The sequence below is a fragment of the Epinephelus fuscoguttatus genome, linkage group LG4, assembly GCF_011397635.1.
Source record: "Epinephelus fuscoguttatus linkage group LG4, E.fuscoguttatus.final_Chr_v1".
NCBI classification, from domain to species: Eukaryota; Metazoa; Chordata; class Actinopteri; order Perciformes; family Serranidae; genus Epinephelus; species Epinephelus fuscoguttatus.
The window spans coordinates 14,471,646-14,493,298 of record NC_064755.1 but is presented as its reverse complement, the minus strand read 5'-3'; the positions used below and the strand labels follow the sequence as shown (position 1 = coordinate 14,493,298).

The 21,653-nt window shown below is 41.8% G+C and overlaps 1 protein-coding gene across 5 annotated transcripts in view; it reads right to left on the bottom strand.

Annotated features, from left to right (window-relative positions):
* The window catches only part of zgc:173742 (DNA topoisomerase I, mitochondrial), a 47,782-nt gene that overhangs the window by 13,577 nt on the left and 12,552 nt on the right, over positions 1 to 21,653 (bottom strand). For all 5 annotated transcript variants that reach the window (XM_049575399.1, XM_049575398.1, XM_049575402.1 and 2 more), the window contains 8 exons: positions 21,470 to 21,597; positions 21,198 to 21,313; positions 17,336 to 17,457; positions 11,696 to 11,818; positions 11,382 to 11,569; positions 8,547 to 8,691; positions 5,484 to 5,627; positions 4,771 to 4,956 (listed from right to left, as the gene is read on the bottom strand). In XM_049575399.1, coding sequence (XP_049431356.1) covers positions 4,771 to 4,956; positions 5,484 to 5,627; positions 8,547 to 8,691; positions 11,382 to 11,569; positions 11,696 to 11,818; positions 17,336 to 17,457; positions 21,198 to 21,313; positions 21,470 to 21,597 — 1,152 coding nt within the window. The remainder of the gene's footprint in view (positions 1 to 4,770; positions 4,957 to 5,483; positions 5,628 to 8,546; positions 8,692 to 11,381; positions 11,570 to 11,695; positions 11,819 to 17,335; positions 17,458 to 21,197; positions 21,314 to 21,469; positions 21,598 to 21,653) is intronic.

The window sequence follows — 21,653 nt, the reverse complement described above, 5'->3', positions numbered from 1 at the left end:
TGTGAATGCACTAACTTGTTTTGGGAGTGAACGGAGTTGTCAGAACGTTGGTTTGTATTCTATTAATAAAATTTGACTGACTGACTTACCTGACTGTTTTGTTGACATTCCCTTTAGCACAGCTCCATCTAGTGGATGCATAACGCAACCCCAGCCACTACAGTAGTTTCTATTCTATGCGCCTTATAATGCGGTGCGCCCTATATATGAAAACAGTTTTAAAATAGGCCATTCATTGAAGGTGCGCCTTATAATCCGATGCGCCTTATAGTGCGGAAAATACGGTACTCGGGCGTACTATAAGCGGAGCGGACTCCGCAGGGAATGTCCGCAGTCCTTCGGGTTTCCATAGTCGAGCGCACTTCCGCGTTGTAGTTTACTGTAAAAATGTCAGTGAAACACATTACATTACCCACAATTCTTGCATGTTGATTTGAAAAATACATGGCGAGCAGTCACTGGTGTGTGAGTGGAGTCCGTGCGGTCATAAAATCTGAGCTTTGCCCACACAGGGCTTGCGGACGTCCGCTTTTGGTCCGGGCGGACCTCCGTGGAGTCCGCTCCACGTACGTTCCACCCGAGTATGTTTGGGCCTTAATATTCGAGACGTGTATGTGTCCACCACGTGTCCACCACTACAAGTGGTGACTACAGTCCGGCTCAACGCATTTCTCACAAGCGGAAACCTCCAGGGCTAAAAAAAATGAAGCCAACATCGAAGTGCCAAAAACTGCAGTTCCTCTAATGGCCACTTGAGGCTGACTCAAAAAACAATGTTACATTGCCCAGCTTTACAGCTGAAATAAACATGTTTCCAGCATGGTGCAAAAAACAGTTTTTGGTCTCTATAGCCAATTTCAACACTCATAACAACTGTTTGGGGGCTAAACTTTAAACTCACACATTTCTAATTTTTTAATGCTTAAAGTTACGCATAATCAAGGGCAGGGCCGCTTGACTGACAGGCTGTCTGCGAGGTGTCACTACTGTCTGAGTCAAATCCACCCTCTAATTTAAATTTAGTCTCTTCTGGTTCCAGAAAAACAAGATGGCAATGGCCGAAATGCTGAACACAAGGCTTCAAAACAGCAGTCAACAAACTGATAGGTGACGTCACGGTGGATACGCCGGTGGCTTGTTTAAAAAAACATGACATCTCCAATAAACCTAAAAGTGCTGAATAACTGATAATCCAGGCCAATAATCGGGCAACACCTGGCTTATTACTTACCCTTATGGCTATATCCCCCCCCCCCCTTCTCCTGAGAAACAATGGTAACACTTTTTCTTTCCATTTAATTACAGTTGAGACACACAGTATTGGCAGCCCATATAATGCATAGCTTGGCTCTACTTTGTTGCCATCTTTGTTTTCATTTCGTGTAGTGCCCGATGCACTGCTGCCCTGCATGCAGAATTTTTTGCAGGAGCAACAAATTGTATACACACTACATATAGCCAAACACATAAGCCCAAGTATTAGATTTAATGACTTCAACCCCTTCAGAGGTTAGAAACGGAAATTCCATCTCTCCATCCTTGTTCCATTTTATTCCAAGTGACATTTAGCAGCAATCTCACTGATTTCCCTGGGAATTGATGATGCTAAAATATGCAAGGGACTAATTAATTCTAGCTAATGTGTTGCTTTTGAATGCACTCATTTGAATAATTATACGTTCTGCCAAGAAACAAAACACTTTGGCTGTCAGGTGCTAACATTTCTTTTTCCATCTCTGGAACAGAAGATAGCACAGGCTGAGACCAGAGGAGGGGTTGGAAATTTACATATGCATACACGCACACACACACAAATGTGACAGCTGTTTGACAGATTGCAGACAACTAAACAAGACTCAAAAAAAAAAAAAAAAAAGAAAGTTTCTAGACGCATTTGTGTTTTCTTGTATTATGGCCTGGGCCAACCTGCTCATTATAGTGTGCATCATCATTTACTGTATCAGATAAACTAACAACTGACAAGAGCTACTGCAATACTTAATAACTTTCTGTTCTTTTAAAAATATCCATGTTGGCAGTCCGTCCCACTGGCAGTAGTTTAAACTGTGAATACACCTGACAGCATGAAGCCTTGCCAAAGAGAAGTTCTTACACTAACGTCAACTAAGCATGCTACCTAGACCGACTCAAACTGTTCACAAGATTTTGTCAGTGTCAAAGTTTTGAAACACTTTGCGGCTGATATATACGCGTTTAGTTATTTAAAAAAATCTGTAAATAATTAATTAACAATATAAATATCGGGAAAAGCCCTGAACCTCAAATACAACAACCTTAATATGTACTGCAACTGTGAAAAAGCTGAGAGACTATGAATATACTTAGGAAGTTTCAACAGTGTTCCTATTATCACAGTCTTTACACTGTGAAAACCACCCCTGAATGTCAAAAGCACTGCAGATCTTAAAGTTGCACACCACACTTTTAAAACATTAAGTCATTAGAGTTAGGTACTGTTCACACTGACACTGATTCTAGTATTGATGTTGGTACCTTAGATTAGTTCCGGTACACAGTACCTTTTTTCATACTTTACCCTTTCTGTAGGCTAATAATGAAATGCAATTTATGAACAAGCTGCAATCAGCAAGCGATTCTACTCTTCTGCTCTTTTCTAATCCCACATAGAGTGTCTCTGTTGGTCCATCTGTTTGCCTGTGTGTGTGTGTACTCATCTCTCTGTTTAGACACAACCAACAAATATGTGGAAGAGGTACGAATTTTAAAAAACACAATCACAAACAGCAGTGATACAAAGCAATATCTTAAATGAAACAGGAAAGAAAACAGATCAGATAGACCGACACTATCAGTGCTGCAGCAATAGTTTTTGCTCGCTGAGTAGCCGACAGAGGTCCGTGGCCCATTTCCTGGCTTCAGGGCACTTTGCGATGCTTCTGCCTCCCTTCTGAACCAACTGACTTAACATGAATTGCTACTCAGTATTACCAACGTGATTCAGTCATTACCCTTAAAAGTTCAGTCCGCAACCCTACAAATCATGAGGGGGAAAAACTCTGTTGTATGATATCTTCTGTGGCCTGTGGTCATTGTGATGTCTCAATGACTACAAACTAGAGGTGTGGACTGACAGAACTGGACATTTAGTAGGCAAGTTGGGGTCTACTGAAGGATGCTACTGAGTTGTATTATAGTAAAAGAAGGATCCAGTGTTTTCGGAGCTTGACCTGTACTACAAACTAAAATTTAGCTGCTCTCTGCCTCCGCTGCTTAGATTTGGACTTTTTTTGTCCTCAGGCAATTTGAAATAAGAACAGAAACAGACAGTTCACCCCAAAATTTAAAATACATGTTTTTCCTCTTACCTGTAGTGCTATTTATCAATCTAGATTGTTTTGTCTTTCTACCGAACTACACCCACCAACTGTATCACTATCCAGAAGGAAGTGCAACTACTGTGAACTCACCATGCACCACTGAGCTAGCTAACGTTACGGCTCAGCCGAGGAGAACGGTATGTTTACATTTTGTGCTGTCATGAGCACGAGCCTCTCATTCATGAGTAGATTCATGCTTCCTTCTGCATAGTTATACGGTTGGCGATTGTAATTCAGTAGACAGAAAACAGTTTCTCCACGAAAATGCTCACAACAAGGTCTGTGGATTATCTTACCAGGTCATGATTTCAGAAGAGACATTGCTGTTGATTGTACAAATGTATTTTTTTGGCGCTTTGAGCACCACAAAGTGGTGTGCCATCTTGTTCTATTATATTTGAGAGAAGGGTGATGTGCGCAGGTCATGGTCACAGTGAGGATGCAGTGACCGGAGCATTGAGTATGAAGTTAAATGCAGCAGTACAATGTGTGAACTGTTGAAGCTGTTAATCGGTGAATAAATGCTACGACTTCTCAAGACCTTTTGCTCACCACCTGCTGATTAAAGTGAAGGGGGTTAGCCTTGAAGTTGGCAAGCAAAGTTCGCCTCATATTGGAAAATGACCAGGCTCCCTAAAGGTGGACTGTTAAGAGGGCTATTTTTATTGTAGTGACAATCTCAGCGGCTCCTAAATGGATAATAGAGAAATGTCTGGCTGCCGGGTCTCTGCTGAGTTAAGGAGACATTGTTCAATTACAGGTTCAAATTTCCCTTTGTTGATAAAAAAGGAATTCTTTCAAATCTTTGACCATCGTTTTCTGCTTCATTTGAAAAAAAAAAAAAAAAAAGTTTAGGCACCGTATTGCTTTGGCACTACTTACAACCTCAACCAGGATATGGAACCATGTTATGATGCTCAGATGCACAGGCCAACTCCAGGCTACCTCAGTCAGTGGGTTAAGAATTCACCCACATGAACATGTAATCCAAGAGCAGAGACTCGAGCAGAAGGGCACATCAACAGTTCTAACAGACAGACAAATTAAACCACCACAGCCACAGGAATCCAATCTACAACTGTGCCCGGAGGACATTTCTTAGTTCCCTCTCTGCTTCAGGCTCTCTGCATGTCGATATGCATGCGAGTGACCTTCTCTGCAGGGACTTCTGCCAAAACCCAAAGGGCAAAATCTAGATTATTATAATGAGATATATTGGTTTTGTAAATGAATTTGTAATGAACAGCACTTATGTTATTTTTTTGCTGAGGTCTGCTTCTACTGAGAACGGACAGAGTTGCCTTGTGTTAACTGGTGTTGTTTATAGAATATTTTCCGGTTCAAGCAAACCCATGAAAGCAGGCATAATGTGTGGGTAAAAGTGCTTTTGTGAGCTTTTTTGTTCCTTTACCTTTCTGATGACAGGGACCTTGTTGTAGTAGCGAATAGAGTCTTTACCCAGGAAGTCGAATTCCACCACACACTCGTTGCCTTCCAGCTGCTCGTGGAGTGTGATATGCTCCACGCGTAGTGAACAGCAACCAACTGTGTCGGCAGTCTCTCCCTCCTCCTTCTCATTACCAGCTCTCAGTGCCAGCTTTTTTTTGGGGGGGGGGTCACAAGACAAAGATAAATACACATCAAATCTACACATGCTTTCACCACCATACGCCCCATTCACAGAACAAACGTGCCAATCAGATTACTATTAAATACAGTGCACACACATACGACAAGGAGTAGAATAAAGACCTGCATTGTAAACAAAGCAGAATCAGAATCTAAATAGTCTTTGGTATGAGCCAAAAGCAATCACACACTCAATCTATCATTTCACTCAATGCAGGCCGAGATAATTAGCTTGGGGTCGCTGGAAGAAAGTGGCTACATATAATCCATTTATCTCTTTGCAAAAGATCTTTCATCCAGCTATGTGAGAAAACAGAAAAGGCAATCAAGACACATCGCATTGATTTCCAATATGTTCACATGGCTTTGGTATCAGACTTAAGCACTTAGGAGAATCGAGGAAACTGACAGCAGTTTATTTCAAGCACTGGTGGTGAGTAAATGTGTTAAAATTGGTATCCTAATCGCTGCGTCTTTACATGTCTTGAACCAGACCTTGTCTATGAAGTAGAGGGCCACAGCTCTTTGTCGCGTGCCCATCTGTTTAGATTTCAGATCCTGCATGTACTGGTTGCGGATGTCGTCCACGCATGACTTCAGTTTCCGAGCAACCTCGTATTTCTCCCAGTCCTTCTCTCCCTTTGTAGGATGAAAGTAAGAAAAGGAGGAGGAAGAGGGATGCAGACAAAGGGAAAGCAACAGAGAGCAGGAAGGGAAACAGTGAGGGGGCATCATAATAGGGAAACAGACAAGAAAAGAAACAAAATGACAACACTGAGTTATTTTCATTGAAAAGCGTCAGATAAAAACATGATTCAAAATGGTAATCATGACAAACAGGCTGTTATATCATGCAAAAAAGCTCATCTAAAAGCACAACTTCAACAACAAAATTTTCTTTGTTTGCTGCTGGTTATGTTTTGAGACTAAGACACAATTAAACTCCCCATCAGCGAACACACGCACACTGTCATGGAGGCCAACAGTGGAATAACTTAACCTTTACACATGAAAGCTGGAAAGGAGGAAGACGAAGAGTGAGTACATGGAGGAGAGCGAAAGAGAAATGAGAGAAGGTAAAAGAATGACAAGATGTTGCGCACGTCTTTTTCAACACACAGCTCACGAGGTTGCCATTTACTCTCCAAACAAAACCATGATGGAATTTAAATATTTTAGAAACAAAAAATATTTGAACTGAAATGCAAATCTCCTACACAAACAGTTTGGGCTTTATTGACCATGACAAGGATGCATGCTTAGTGCTCGTAGTCATACAGAACAGACCTAACATCAGAATAATAGTTCTGGTCTGAAGTCAGCGGTGTCAGGACCTATAAGGGAACAAGCTGCTTTCAAGATGACAGCCTCTGAATTATTAAACAAATAAGAAAAGAGCACAGGTTTGATTTGTAATCAATGTAAGTAGGGTTTGGACTAGCCTTTCTATACCACTTTTGTAGAACAACATTCACAATGAGAGTTAGGTTTACACCTCTTGTGATTTTTCCTTTGTAATTTTTTGTAATGTTTGGTGGTGTGGCTTCATTTTTAAATGACTGGACTGCACATTTTGCCTGATAAAATCTTAGCACTACTTGTTTATATTTCAAGAGAATTTATCTCTGTACTCTGCCTGCTATAGCACCATTTAGACATTATTTGCCAAGTGACCTTTCCCTAAGCCCCGCCCCTTTATGATGGTCCAACAAGCTGTCGGAGTAAGCATGGAGTCCACACTATAACACTGCACTCCGTGAAGAAATATTATCATATTTTTGGAAAAATGAAATAGTCATTCCAGAGAGAAGCAGAAAGGGGGGTTTGACATGTCAGGATGTCAAACTCACCCAGCAGGAAAAACAGGTTAAAAAGACAAACATAGTTAAAAGCTAAAACCGAACTATAAGCTACCAATGACAGTGTAAAAGTGAACCACCACATCACTGCTGATCAAGACAGGAGATGATAAATATAAAGGGAAACCAGTTGTGGCATTGCAGTGTGTGCAGATGAACAGTGTTTGGCTTTGCCCACATGCTGCTGCCAGCACCCGGGCCTCCACCACAGGGAACTCCAGGGGAAGTCAAACATCATTATTCTGCACACACTGTGATGCCACACAGCTGGTTGAGCAGCGTCGGTCTTTTTTTCACTGTGATAATCATTAAAAAAGCAAAAGCAGTATGTGTATACATTCAGTAGGCTATATCTTCAGTAGCTAGCTAGCTACCCCTGCACATTTCAGGGTTTGAGTTTGGTTTTGGATCAAGGAAGAAACGTATATCTTTTTCCAACCTCTCCAGCTAACGAGTATCATTAATACACGACGTGCTCCAGGCACAACATTTAGCTCCAAATCCACAAAACCAGCCTGAAAATGAAGGGTATCTGAAACAACTGCATTAGAGTCAATGGAGCACAGCTGTGTTGTTGTCAGACCCTGTTCTGAGCTGCCAGATGCTAGGTTATGACTTGACAGTCTGCGTACGGGGGCAGGACTTAGCGAAGAGTCAACTGGAACTAGGCTGACCTTTAAAGCAGTGGTTCCCAATTAGCAGGTCGCAGTCCAAAAGTGGGTTGCTGGTTTAGTTTAGTTTAGTTTATTGGTTTAGTTGACAGGGACCATGTACAGAACAGGTTCTATACAGGAGTTAGCTGAATAGCTAATTTGCATCTGTGGTCCCTGGGCAGGAAGTTCATTCTGAATGGACTGTAAGTGACTTTCTTTTATTTTGAAGTGCAATTTCCTGCCGTAGACTGAGTGACTAACAGTCAGGTACTTGAGAGAGATAGTGAACTTGCTCAATGGCATGACCAAATGCAAGTATGACGCTGAATATATTAAACTGTGTGCAACTTAAACTAATGACTATGGAGGAATCTGGACCCTGTGGCTGGACCAGCTGGGAGAAAAAGAAAAGAAAAGAAAAGAAAAGAAAAGAAAGAAAGAAAGAAAGAAAAAGAAAAGAAAAGAAAGGAAAAGAAAGATAAAAATCTATTCAGCAGACCCAGAGGTGTCTTTTTTATTCCACACATTCTTCTTCCACGTCAAAACTTGGCACCTACATTTCTCACAATTTTGTTAAATGGGGTTTTCAGTGTGTGGTGTTTTGCTTATGGAATAATACAAGAAAAAAGCAAACTTGAACAATAAAGCTTAATAGCTTGTTTGAAAACACCATACACTTGGGATACTGTATCCTAAATACAACATCTGTTGACTATTTTCCAAGGCAGACTGTAAGGTTTTGATTGATGAATGTATTTAGGCAGTGACTGGCCTCCATTAACGTCAGCATGGTATTTGGGAGGGGGGGGGACCAACAACTTAAGGACCTGTAAAACTTGCTTGACAAATAAAATCCAGTGTGCCGAGTAATGTTCCTTTTAGGGTTTGATTTGTTGAGTAGCTAGCAGTTGAGCACATGCTACATGTATGGTTGAGACTTTACTGGTGGTGCATTCAGGTGCTTGTGGGAAGGTTGTATAAGCACTGTACATATTTAGGAGCATTTTTTGCCTGCCTGTTTGCAGCAGACTGACAGGCCAGGCTACCTTGAGTTTTGAGTTGGCATTGAGCATGATGTATTTAATGCTGCCCTGGATGTTCTCAGTCCAGCTGGCCAGCCATGTCACAGTGTTGTCGTGTCGAACCTCCTTCCAGCGGTGACCAGTAGGCGGCACAGGGATACGGACTTCTCTGTCAATGAAACAGAGGGAGCAAGAAAAAAATGTGTGTGTATGTGTGAGTGTAAGCAGTCACAACATTGGAGCACATGCTACAGCATGGATACTGCAGTCGTAATCTCTGGCTATGTGAGATGAATTCAAGTACAAAATCTTCCTCAACATGCCAGGCGACTATGAGTGAATAAGTGATGCATTACTACAAATGCTGAGTGATGTACAGCTTGAACTCACCATATTTCTGAGATTACCCAACAGTGCTGCCAACTTGGCAACATTCTCACTAAATTTAGTGACTTTTCAGATCCTCTTAGCAATTTTATTTCTGAAAAGCTGCGAGCAACAAGTTTTGCAACTTATTCAGAGCATGAGGGAAAAAGCCAGAAACATATTATGTTGTAAGTCATTTCCATGCATACTGCTCAGAATAATTGCAGGCCACAGCTCTTCTGCAAACAGTGCGAAACCTCTCATCCCTCTCTCCTCATGCAGTGCTCAGTAAGTAGGTGTGGGACAAGGAGGGCAAGAGAGGAGATGCTGTTCATCCCAACAGTGGGACTTAAGACGTAGTGAGTTTCAAGAACTTAAGTGAAGTTAAGTCTTGCTTTTTAGATTGTAAGTGTGGGAAAGAGGCACACCATAGTATAAGCACCATAGCTCTCATGCTATTTAAATGTTTTGTTGAGGATTGTTCTTATTCAGCAAAGTAGTTATGCTTCAATTATCCTACATACAAATTAATGAGGTTGAAGTCATGGGTATGCCAATGAGAACATGATGTCATCTGGCGGCTTCTAGCTACTTTTATAGATAAGGCTATAAAAGCTACTTTGACTGGAAAAGTGTTGCAACACTGAGTTACATGCACAAAATAGTGCAGTTTTTGCTTTAATTCTGAAAAAGACAATATATGTTTTCATGGCTAATGAAAATGAATATTTCACTAACACTTCCATTTACACGCAGCCGTGCAAACTCTGATCAGCATACCCTAACATGCAGTTTATTACATCAAAATATCAAACACTGGAACAGCTGGAGCCTATGTGTTATTTTAGTTCTTTGCATTAAAATAGGATTTTTTAAAAAAAAGTTTTCCACCCATGGCAGACTTTCTGGACCGTGCAAACACAGCCTCCCTCTTTCATTCCTTCAACCACCGTCTTGAAAAGGTTGGCATTGCGATATTTGTGTATATCCAAAAACCCTGTTGAAATCCAAGCCTTTCATTATTTTTAGAAGTATGTGTGTTTCTCCTTCTCACCAGAAATGTGTGCTTTTCTTTTAGGCGTGCATCTCTACACTGACCTTGTAAACTGTTGTTAAGTTGGTTTGTGTACAGTGTATCCATTAGGGTTGGGTCGGTTCTCGGTAATACCAATTCGGTCCGGTACTCCGTCTTGGACTGGGTTCTATTTTTTGAGACAACCGGACCGCACACTTGGGCAGAACGTACGCAGAGCGGACGCCGCGGAGGTCCGCCCGGTGGACATCCGCAAGCCCTGTGTGCGCAAAGCACGACCGCGCGGACTTCGCTCTGTGCACCAGTGTCACACAAAAGACTGTTCGGCATGTATTTTTCACATTGCAGGGATTTTTCACGGACATTTTAACACGTAGTCCGCTCCGCTCATAGTAAGCCCGAGTCTGTGAGCACCTGTGTCTGCCTCTTCACCAAGCGCACAGGAAGCAGGAGAGAGAGGGGGGTGGGGCGGGGACTGAGCTGGCTAGGAGGTGCGAGTGCGCGTGTACTGTAGTCTGGAGTTTGTTTAATAGTGACGGGGAGTCAATAATGGCGGACAATTTAGTCTCCACGAAATCAGGAATGCGTCACTATGGCAACACTTTGGCTTTGAGCCAGACGAAGGAGGCAACCCTTGTTTGCACTGATTGAGTAAGCTACAAAATTTATTTGTACGGAATAAAAGAAACAACTTGTTACTGTCACTCTGTTGACCTAAGGTCATTTTTTATTTTAAATGAGTCAATTGCGCCCCCAAGTGGCAAAAATCCGGTATTACCGACTTGATGCGTTTTTTTGTTTTGGTTTTTTTTTTTTCAAAAACCGGACCGTTTTTTTTTTTTCTACTCATACCGACCCAACCCTAGTATCCATGACAATACACAGAGCCGACTGTGCACAGGCAAAAGGCTGTGTGTTGCAAACTGCGGTAAAAACCCCACTTGAGAAGTATTTCCCAGATGCGCTGTATACATGTCCAAATAATGCTATTAAAACATGAATAATACCTGCATATCCCACAAGTCTTTTTTGGAAATGTGGAATAAGGTCGACTTTGGAATATCTGAATGAAATATACTGTTCACATGACCTGCATCAAATTCAAGATATTAGTCATATTGGGAATAATAGTGTGTATGTAAATGTACCCACTGTTGTTGAAAACATCCCTTCTGTGTGCAGCCGTCAATATGGATACGCATTGCTGCACACTACGAAACATGACAATGGATGTTTTTGAAAAGACTAATTTCCTTATGATTCATAGCACTTAAAGACTTTGTGTGTTGAGGTCTCCCTGATAGAAGGTCACACCAAAAGATGTGACAACCGGATTTTTTAGCAGCTAGGGTGACGGAGTTTTAATAAATCCTGCTTTTCATCAGACAAGCCTTTCCTTATGCATCATTACACTGTCACACAAATCTGCATTCAGTTCAATCCCTTTGCTCCACTCTCACTTGCTGCAGTTGATGATGACGTCCTCTGGTTGGATCCTTTTCTTTAGCATGCCCTGTTTGGGATGCTCGCCTCTCCCCCGGAACAGCCCTGGAGGTTCAATCTTGAAGTTGCCGATGCGTTCTTTGTGGTGGTCCAGCAGACAGTAGCCGTACTCGTCCACTATCTTCTGGTTGGCCTCTTTCAAAACCTACAACAGAAATAAAGCAAAGACATTTGTTAAATAATAATCCAGAATCTAAATGATCCACGCTGACCTTTTTTAGACACAAACAAAAAGAGAAGTACTGTAAGTTATGGTAATCAAGAGTCTCACCAGTTTCTCCTCCTTGGTCATGTTTTTCCTGGCCTCCACCTTTGCTTTGTGCATGGCGTGGATCTCTCCAAAGTCACACTTGTCAAGATCTTTAATCAGTGACCTCTCATCATGGGTCATTTCCTAAACAGACATAACAGACACATCTGATGCTTCAGTGTGATCGCTTCTTGAGTTTGGAGCAGTTATATCTGCATAAAAACAGGGACATCCTTTAGTGATAAAAATATTACAATTCAAGAAAAGTAATCTGCAACAAGTTTCATCATCAATAAATCTTAAATCATAAATCAGTCATTTATCATGTGATGGGCATTGTTCACTTTTTTCTGACATTTTATATACAAAACAATTTATCATCCATCCATCTTCCTCAGCTTATCCAGTGCCAGGTCACAATCAATCATATATATCAAAAAAAATGATCAGATTAGTGTGTAATGAAATCAATCATTAGTTGCAGCCCAAGCATCCTGGATTGCCAGAATAATGCTCTTTGCAACTCTGAATAAATTGCATCAATGATGGCAATAATACACATCTTTGTATCTACACTTCAATGGTTTTCAGTCTCAGCAGCGCTGGGAAATACTGATGAAACCAAATGAACTGCTAACTCAAAGCTTCAATATTGATCACAGAAAGTTTGCACATTCAAACACTTCTGTGCCAAGTCAAAATCCTGAACTGAAGGAAGAAAGAGACAAAGGATCTGCACACGATGCTGCTGTATTCACTTTACTGGGAGCCGTTAATACAGAGTACAGAACCTTTGACAAACAGCACATTACACAATGATGCATCATAAAAACCAAATAAGATGAGCATGGTCAAAGCAGATCTGTGACCTTTCATTTAATTACTCATCTTTACAGAAGCTGAGCGGACAGCAGAAAAAATAAGTGGTATCGTTATGAAAGGCCAGAGTAACGAACATTTCCTCCCAAGAAGCCACTGCCAAACAAGCTTAACAGTCTTGACACAGCAGGACGCCGAAGGCAGCAGCTGAGTTTCAACTATATTTGTCATCTTTCTATGGTTACTGCACAAGGGGTCACCCCATCATAGAGGTCACGATCAGGGCAGCAATACAGAGCAATTCAGTGAAGGCTTTATGGTTCATCTTGAAGGTTTTTGGTGCTAAATGTCATGACAACATGAGAGGCTTTTAAAATGGGCTCAGGCAAGAAAGCTATTGCAGCAGGAGGCCAATATTTGCCTGCGCAGAGCAAAAATCTCTGCTTGGATGTTTGTTCTTAAGGTCATATTGGCCTCCAGCGGCAGAACATAACAGTAAACTTTTAATGAGCTGGACATCTTGATCTTATTGTCTTCACGCATGACTACAGCAGTGCTCTTCAAAAACTAGGCATGGATACCAAACTTTGATACTTTTATGGCACCAAGCAAATTGCTTCTATCTAGTATCGAAGAATGCATTGTCAGGCGCAGCAAATATTGATGCCTAAGGAGTACGCCTCATCAGCGTTAGTGACCCAATAAGCATGCAGCATGCTCCTACCAAGATCTAATAATGCTGTGATTGTCTAACATCACATGTCATAGAGACATGCAGGAAAAACACTGCATTACGCCCAGAGATGGGGCTCCTGTGTGTGTATAGCTGTATTTATAGCTCCTTTTCATCACGCTTGATCCCAATAGGGCACAATGCAATGCCCGAGCAGAGAGTTGCTCCATATTCAACTGCATAAAGAAGAACAAATGCAGCCATCTTCCTCTAAGCATTCAACTCCACCTACAGAGCCTCCTTTAAAATCATCACCACCAGATTCCCCCTCAACCCAGATTACTGAGGACAATATAGAGGTGAAGTCCTTCCAATTCCAGTGAACCACCATGTGACCTTTTGCTGAAAAAAATAAAATATGTACAATAGTTGATAGCGAGGGACAAATTCATTTTTTGATCCCGCTTGTACTGTGCCATGAATTAGACAAATGATGTTTGTCAATTTAAAAGATAATTTTGCAAGTAAAGAAAGTCAGTTTGTTGTAAAACTGTTGTGAAAATACATATTCAGAACAGCTACAACTACAAGTCATGTAAGGGACATTGCAGCTTTCTCTCTCACTGAAGCAACAGATCTTGCTGGTTCTTTGGCTTCCAGGCTAAAAAACAAACCAGGAGTCCCTGGATAAAACATATCAAGGAAGATTTAACGTTTGTACATGGAGCATAGTAGGGATGCAAGTGATTAGTCGTCTAAACAATTAAAAGTCCTTCCCTCGCCAGTTGTCACCAGAAATATTAGTTGGTTAAACCAGTTAGTGTCTTATTCATATACGGGGCCACTTAACTGTCATGCAGCCGCCCGCCACTAGTGGGGGCTACAGAGCTGTCACACAGCAGTCCCGCTCCCTGCAGTAATGCTTGATGGGGCTTGACACTAACTTTTTTCCCAAGAAGCACATGTGCTCCTAAGTTGAAAAAGTAAGGAGCACACAAAGAACTTTAGGGGCACAATGTAAATTGATCAAATAATGTGTTTTCCGTAATAAACGTGATGCAAATAGACATTTACAAGCAAAATTATTGAATGAATTTGTATACAAAATGTACAGAAAGGTAAAATCATTAAGTTTTGAAAAAGTATTGCAATTTAAGTCTTTAATGTTATTATCTTATATATATTATCTTTGCAATATGATTATCCTATATAATGTTATTACTATCCTAAAACATTTTCCAGGTCCTCTGAAACTCTGCAGGACTTCCACCCTGCCCAGCAGCGGTACCGTGGCGAACGGTCCCTAACTACGGGGTTGTTTACCGCCGAGCCGAGAGGCTGCATGTAGGCTGCATGAAATGTTAAAGCATTTTCCACCTAAGTTATTACATATATCTGAGTTATCTACAAGTTTACTGTACTGTTTATCATCTACTCGCTTTCAAATGTCCGCCACGGACATTTACACAATGTCACGGATAAACATGGGTAAATGCATGAAAAAAAATCATCACATATCACCTCTGATAATGGTTTATTCATTTAAAAACACATTGTGCTCATTTAGCACACTATTTCATGTAGTTTTTATTTGCTGGAGGGTCGTGTAGGGGAGCGTAGCGTGACAAAAATAGAAGAGCCGCGTAAAATAGAGAGTTGTCGCACGACAGACGGGGGTTGTCACACTGCTCCCGTTGCCGCTGGAGCCGCTGTAATTGATTAACAGGGGGGCGAGCTGCTACGGGACTCGCGCTGCAGACGTGTCTTGCCACTGATGTGCCCAGTGGAGCCCGGCCGTTATATTCATTGTGCCAACAGTGGCTTGGAAAACCGCCCAATAACGCCAGGGCTTGCCCTGCCTGCGAGCCAGAGCACTTCCGTTCACATCAGACGCGCATTTCTCCACGCTGGTCGACAAGCGGTTCTGCTCCCAGCTGTTGTCTCCGTCACATTTGGGGCTGTTTTTCCATCATGGGTAACTACCCAGCTTGACACATTCGCTAGCGGCTCGCGCAGAAAACAGACCAGACGCCGAAATGATCGCTGCAGGGCCGGCCGCGGAGCTGCGCGGTGTGAATGACACAATCCGTTAACATGGGCGCCGAAAGGAAAGTGGCTTCACTTCTCAGCGCTTCGAGGCTATTCACGGCGCTTCCGTGGGCAGTGTGGCTCTTAACCATGTCACACGGGGAAGAGGGAAGGCAGCTGGAGTTCCTCCAACATTTGCAGTTAGATTATCATATTTTTGTATTGACAAAAATATAGGCTGCTTCGGCTGATTTTTTTATGCGCACATGTGCCCCTAAATATTCTTTACAGTTCGCACACACCTATTTTTAGTCGCAAATGCGAGTGAAACGCTCGCACTGTCGAGCCCTGCTTGAGTTGCCTGAGGTTTTGAAACAGCACGGTGCGAAATTGGAGAGATCAATCAGAGACAGAAATCAGCGTGGTTTGGCAGAACCTTAATCTAGAAAATGAATACAGCAGCAATTTATCTTTTCTGAGATGTCATATTATTTGTTAACTGTAAGTGAGTTGTTGTCAGATAATGTGCAGGGTTTACATTCATACTGCACAGCACAAAATGCTATTTCAGCTGAAATTTTAGCATAATTTAGATGTTGTTTTATGAACTTGGAAGTGTTCACTTTAAGTGAATTTCTATCATTTTTGTCAGATAATCTGCAAGGTGCAATGTGCCCCACATTTCAGAGGCAATTCATTTATTTTAGATGTTATTTTAGTGGTTAACTTTTGACTGAGTTGCTATCATGTCACATTCATACCGCACGGCGCAAAGTAACTGTGACTTTCTTGACTTGCAAAATTATCTCTTAAATTGACAAACATCATTGTCTAATTTATGGCACGATTGAATGTGGATCCATTTTTTTTTGTCTCGTTTCTAGATGATGATGGGGATTTTAGCAGGTAACATTTGGCAAACATAAAAATTCGGACAACTTGTACATGGTTGTTTCCTACATTTTTTATGTTATGAAACCGCTTTGAGTGTAAAAATGCATAAGAGCTGAAAAATGTGTAATGTAATTTTCTTTTAGTTGAAATGGATTTTGTAAAGTTCAAACTAGCATCGAAGTCAATGTATCGGTACCAGTATCAAAACATTTTTACGCAATGCTGAGATCAAAATATAAGAAAGACTTGTAGGGGCTAACCATATGACAAACAAAGGTTCATCTAACCTGAAGACATGACTAAGGATAAAGAGAATGACCCATCTATCAAACTTTTCAGAGCAGCACTGACCATAGTCCAGCTGTGTTGTGTAGGGTCAGAAATGAGATGCAAAAACATATCTCTAGATCATCACACACACACAAACACATATCTCTCTCCAGAAGCACTCTGACAGTATGGACACACAGGCGGTCTGCGTGTCTAAGCATGACTGACACCCAATGGTGGGCGGGCACTGAGGGCAGTGGAGCGAGGAGAGTTTTTTCCGGCTATAATAAAACAGTTTAATTGGATTTGTTCATATGCAGGGGAGCTACTTGTATGGATTAGCATATCAATGCCTTCGCACAAATCGTATTTTCAAGTGCATTGAGCACTAAGCAGCGCAAAATTAATTCTGCATGATATGCCTTGGGGCTTGGCACGGTGTTTTCTCTACACAGAGGACATCCTGACAGACACCAGCGTGCAGGTACCAGCCACAGTCATACACTCACCCCGCACTTTACACACGTATATTCCACAATTTACAAAACAAAGCTGGAATGCAAACAACTAATACTGTACTTGGATGTTATCAAGAGAGTGTGTCTGGAGCTGAAAGTATATGAGCTGGAATAACATTTTAAGTTTTGACGTAGACAAAGCAATCATGTGCATGGAAAATTACAGTTGACAAAGCTCCCAGTCATCATCATCATCGAGGCAGCGTCAGGGGAAATGTGGCTGGAAAAAAACCATGATGGTTCACATTCAGAATTCAGACAAAACTGCTGTAAAGCATGGAAATATCTTTTATTTGAATTTTTAAAGGGCTTCTTTCATGTAAATGTCAAACTCACTTTATTTAATTTTTCATACTCAGGATGAACCTCTGAGCTGAGGGCGTCAGTTTAGAGGGTCAGCTAGGGGTGCTTTTGATTCTCCCTAAACTGACAAAATCTCTACTTTCTGTGTTGCTTTACCTTCCTCCAGTCTTTAAAGAAGTTCTCCCGGAACACCTTCTTGGTGGTGTACTCGTGGTCCAACATCTGGCCAAAGAAAAACGCCACCTCCTCGGCTGCCAGGCTCAGTTTCACCTCCTTACCTACACACAAACAAACACAAGCATGCCATTTTAATTTCATTCAACACAAAACAACATGGGATTCCTAATTTGCTTCATGGCCTCGCTGTCTGAAATTACATGTTACATAAACAACTCGCGCACACACACACCTTTAGAAGCTCAGATCAAAACCCTACATGCTGTTAACACCCATTAGCTCTTCTTGAGTCCTGTCAAACTAATCCATGTATTTATAGAGGCAGGCTCAGAGACAAGGACAAAGATCTATATTCAAGTCCACTACCAGGAGTGAGCTACAAACAAGTGCATGCAAGCACAGGAATGAACAGATCAAACTGACTCCCTGTAGGACACTGTTGTGGCTTGACTGCTTAACAAAGCAAACGCAATCACAGTCATCAATCAGTGTTTGACCCAACACACCTTCTGCGTCCTAATGATGCAATTATGTGTTTGTGTGTATTGTGTTTGTGTGTGTCAGTACACTTTCATCCATAAATCTGCCCACTTCCAAGACCCCTACTTTTTACATAATGCAGCTTTGTCCACTGTTCTCTAAATCTGAGCTTGCACTCTGTCTGGATTTCTAAGTTTAAGAAAGTTTGAGAATCTGGATGATTTCAGCATATTTTTAAAGCAACTAAGAGTTTCTTTTGATGTTACAGTATAATTCACCTGTCTCATTTTCAAATGTGTACAGAAAGCCAGGGGTTTGTGACTGTGGGGGGAACACCACACAATTTAACACCCCAGACTTCTTCTTGAACTTCAAACAGACCGCACATTGCTTCATTGCATTTTTTGGGGGTCAACTGTCCTGCTGGGGGATGACTCCTCTTCTACATGACTAAGCCAACCATGGTATAGAGTGGGGAGACACGATAATCATTAAATACAAGGAGAGTCTCTCCTGGAAGGTATTCATACCCGTGTGTACAAAAGAAATGAAATGAACAGTGATAGAAATAATTTTTTTCAGAAATGAAAAAAGAGAGGTAGGGAGAGAACTTCAAACCCTGGCTCCTTTCTCACCTTCACACTGCCAGCCAATCAAGGAATGAATTGGGTATGACTTGAGACATGAATTATCTTCTTTTAAATTGCTTCTGAGGGCTGTCTGAGGGTAAGTCACTGATTCTGCACTATGCAGGTATACTATGCAGTAACTGTCGGCTACTGTTTGTAAACAGTAAAGCCAACAATGTGTCTGCAATTTTCATAGCTTCTTCTCCTATGTATGCTGTTTACGGACTGGCACCTGGGCGCTACCTTTCCATAGTCCCGACCTCACCTGTGCACTGTGCCCAGGAACGTCACAAACCCAGCAAAATAAGAAGAAAATAAGAGAATACAGGCAGAGGGCAGGGTCTCTGCAGATAAATACACTATCACATGCTTCTGGTGGCTCTAAGTGATGATTGAGAGGGATTCATTTCATATTGGTCAATACATTGCTTTTTAGGACGTTCCTGCATAGTATACCTTTAAGTCTTAGGGCCCAAACCCACCTAAGCCTCATCAAAGAACTAGTGGTGATTAAGGCAGACTATTGCAGCGCCTCATGTTGGGCTTGAACACACTGCAAAGACTACAGCCAATAGCCAACTAGCACGTTCTCAGTCGGCATAAGAGGAAATAAGTTCCCATACCAGCAGGTGGCAGTAGTCTGTATTCGTCATTGAAAAAGGGAAACAAGAAGATTGACAGGACGGATTCAAGACGCTGGTTAGCCAGTGTGCACATTAACAACATGACCCGATGTTGAAAGAACAAAGGATATTCACTGCGCACTAGCAAAAACTAACACGATCAATTAGGAGCCATTTCTGCTAAAGAGTTTAAAGGCTATAAAATAATTTTACCTAATGTACAAGTTAGCTTCGATCCCACTCCCTCTTGACTTAAGCTGTTTGTTTGCTTTCCTCATTCATGTTTCTCTTCTCATGCACTGAGCTGACTCGCCAATCAGAGTGATCCCATTCACCGACAGGCTCCGCCAGCAATTCAACATGCTCATTGATCCAAATAGCAGCCGACAAGGGCCAACTAGTGCCAACCATGCAGGGCACACCACAAAAACTAGGGCGACAGACGCTCAGAGATGGCCCGACAAAGACTGACAGCCAACTGTCAGCTTGGTGTTGTCAATAATATGGTTTGTTTTCTTCGTGGTTCATTGACTTGCTTTTACTTGTGCTTTCTTTAAGTTATGTGTATTATTATGCTCTATGCTGCTGTCTGTTTTTCATCTTTTTGATTTGCTGTCATCATATTTTTAATTTTGATGTCTCTACTTCTGCCTTCTCAATTTATTCTTCTTACCTGATCTTAAGTAACACTTCCAGTGTTTCCCATACATTCATTTATCTGTGGCGGTGCGCCACGAATAAATTATCTCCGCCACATATAGATTTTTATGCTTTTGGCGCTACCTGTTCGACCTCGCTCATAAACACATTATAATGGGACTCAGTGTCTGTGAATGTAGCTTGCCGTTACAATTCCGGTGCAATAGGTGGCGGTATGCATCGTAAAGACGCACTTAACGCACCTGGTCCACCAGAAGAAGAAGAAGTAGACGTAGTAGCAGAACGGATCCAAAGACCTCTCGGTACAAATATGTGGGCAAACAAGTCCAAAAGTGGTTCGAACAACTCTAACTCATCATGTTATATTAGCCTGTGTCTGTATTAACATAGCTGGAAGCTCAACATGTGCAGAGACATTAACTCACGCTGTTAGTAGTGTTAACTGCAGCGTGAGTCCCGTAGCAGCTCACCCCCGTTAATCAATTACAGTGGCACCGGCAACGGGAGCGGCGCAACAACCACCGCCTGTCGCATGACAACTCTCTATTTTATGCGGCTCTTCTATTTTTGTCGCGCTATGCTGCCCTACGCGACCCTCCAGCAGATAAAAACTACATGAAATAGTGTGCTAAACGAGCACAATGTGTTTTTAAATGAATAAACCATTATCAGAGGTGATATGTAATGATTTTTTTCCATGCATTTATCCATGTTTATCCGTGACATTGTGTAAATGTCCGTGGCGGACATTTGAAAGCGAGTAGATGACAAACAGTACAGTAAACTTGTAGATAACTCAAATATATGTATTAACTTAGGTGGAAAATGCTTTAACATTTCATGCAGCCTACATGCAGCCTACATGCAGCCTCTCGGCTCAGCAAACGGTTAACAACCCCGCTGGCTTCTCTACGTGTCGCTTCTGTACGCAGTCAGTGGAGCCCCAATGAATACGCCGCGACGCTACGCTGACGTGACGTAGGTTTGCAGCCGGTGGAGCCCGGCCATAAGGTTCTGCTCGTTAGTAATTAACTCTGATGTTGGATGTTCACTCCTTCACACAGATGAGTACTGAAAAATATTTTTAGTACCCCCCCGGACCACACCACCACAAATAGATTCCTGTCCTGTGGGAAACACTGACTTCTGTGTCATTTTAACAGTTATCCAACTTTTTTTTGTTTTTTTGCTGCTTCCATGCTGATTTTGTAAAGCAGAAATTATCACATATAAAAAGAAAAAGGAAAAAAAACCAGAATGGTAGAAAATCGTCAAAAACTGATGTTGCTGCGTAGTGCTTAAAGTATATGAATTTACTCTGAATGGTCACAACAGCACCTGAGAATTTCAAATTACAGTCACAAGTAAGAACATGTGGAGTGACTGAAACCCTTTCAGCCATGTTTCAATCGCCCTCTCTGACACATTCAACTTCCAAGCTCAACTAACCAGCATAGTAGAAGTGAACGTCGTCTGGCAGAGGCTGGTACTCAGGAGGGAAGTAGGGTCCATTGTGTTCAAGGAACTTCCATTTCACCCCATCTTCATACTTCTCTTCCTCCCACCTGACAAAAAGCAAGATGACGAAAAATTTAGGATGAATTTGAGAAAGTGAAAACTGCTGCTCTCCAATTTCCCCATGTTTGTGTTTGATTGCATGTGTGTGGAGTAGGGGTGGGTCTCAGGGCAGTGCAAAGCGAAAAAGAGCAGTGTTTCCCAACCATCTCCAGCGATTCTGCTCCTCCTCCTCCTTCTTTTTGATCTTCAGCTGTCTTGCCTCGTCAATCTCCTCCTTTGTCCTCTTTGGTTTTTTAGAGACTGGATGCTCTCCTTCCTCTTTCTTTACCGCCTGTGCAGAGAAAAACACTCGAAATGTGAATTCAAACATTCCCTCCGTGAACGGCA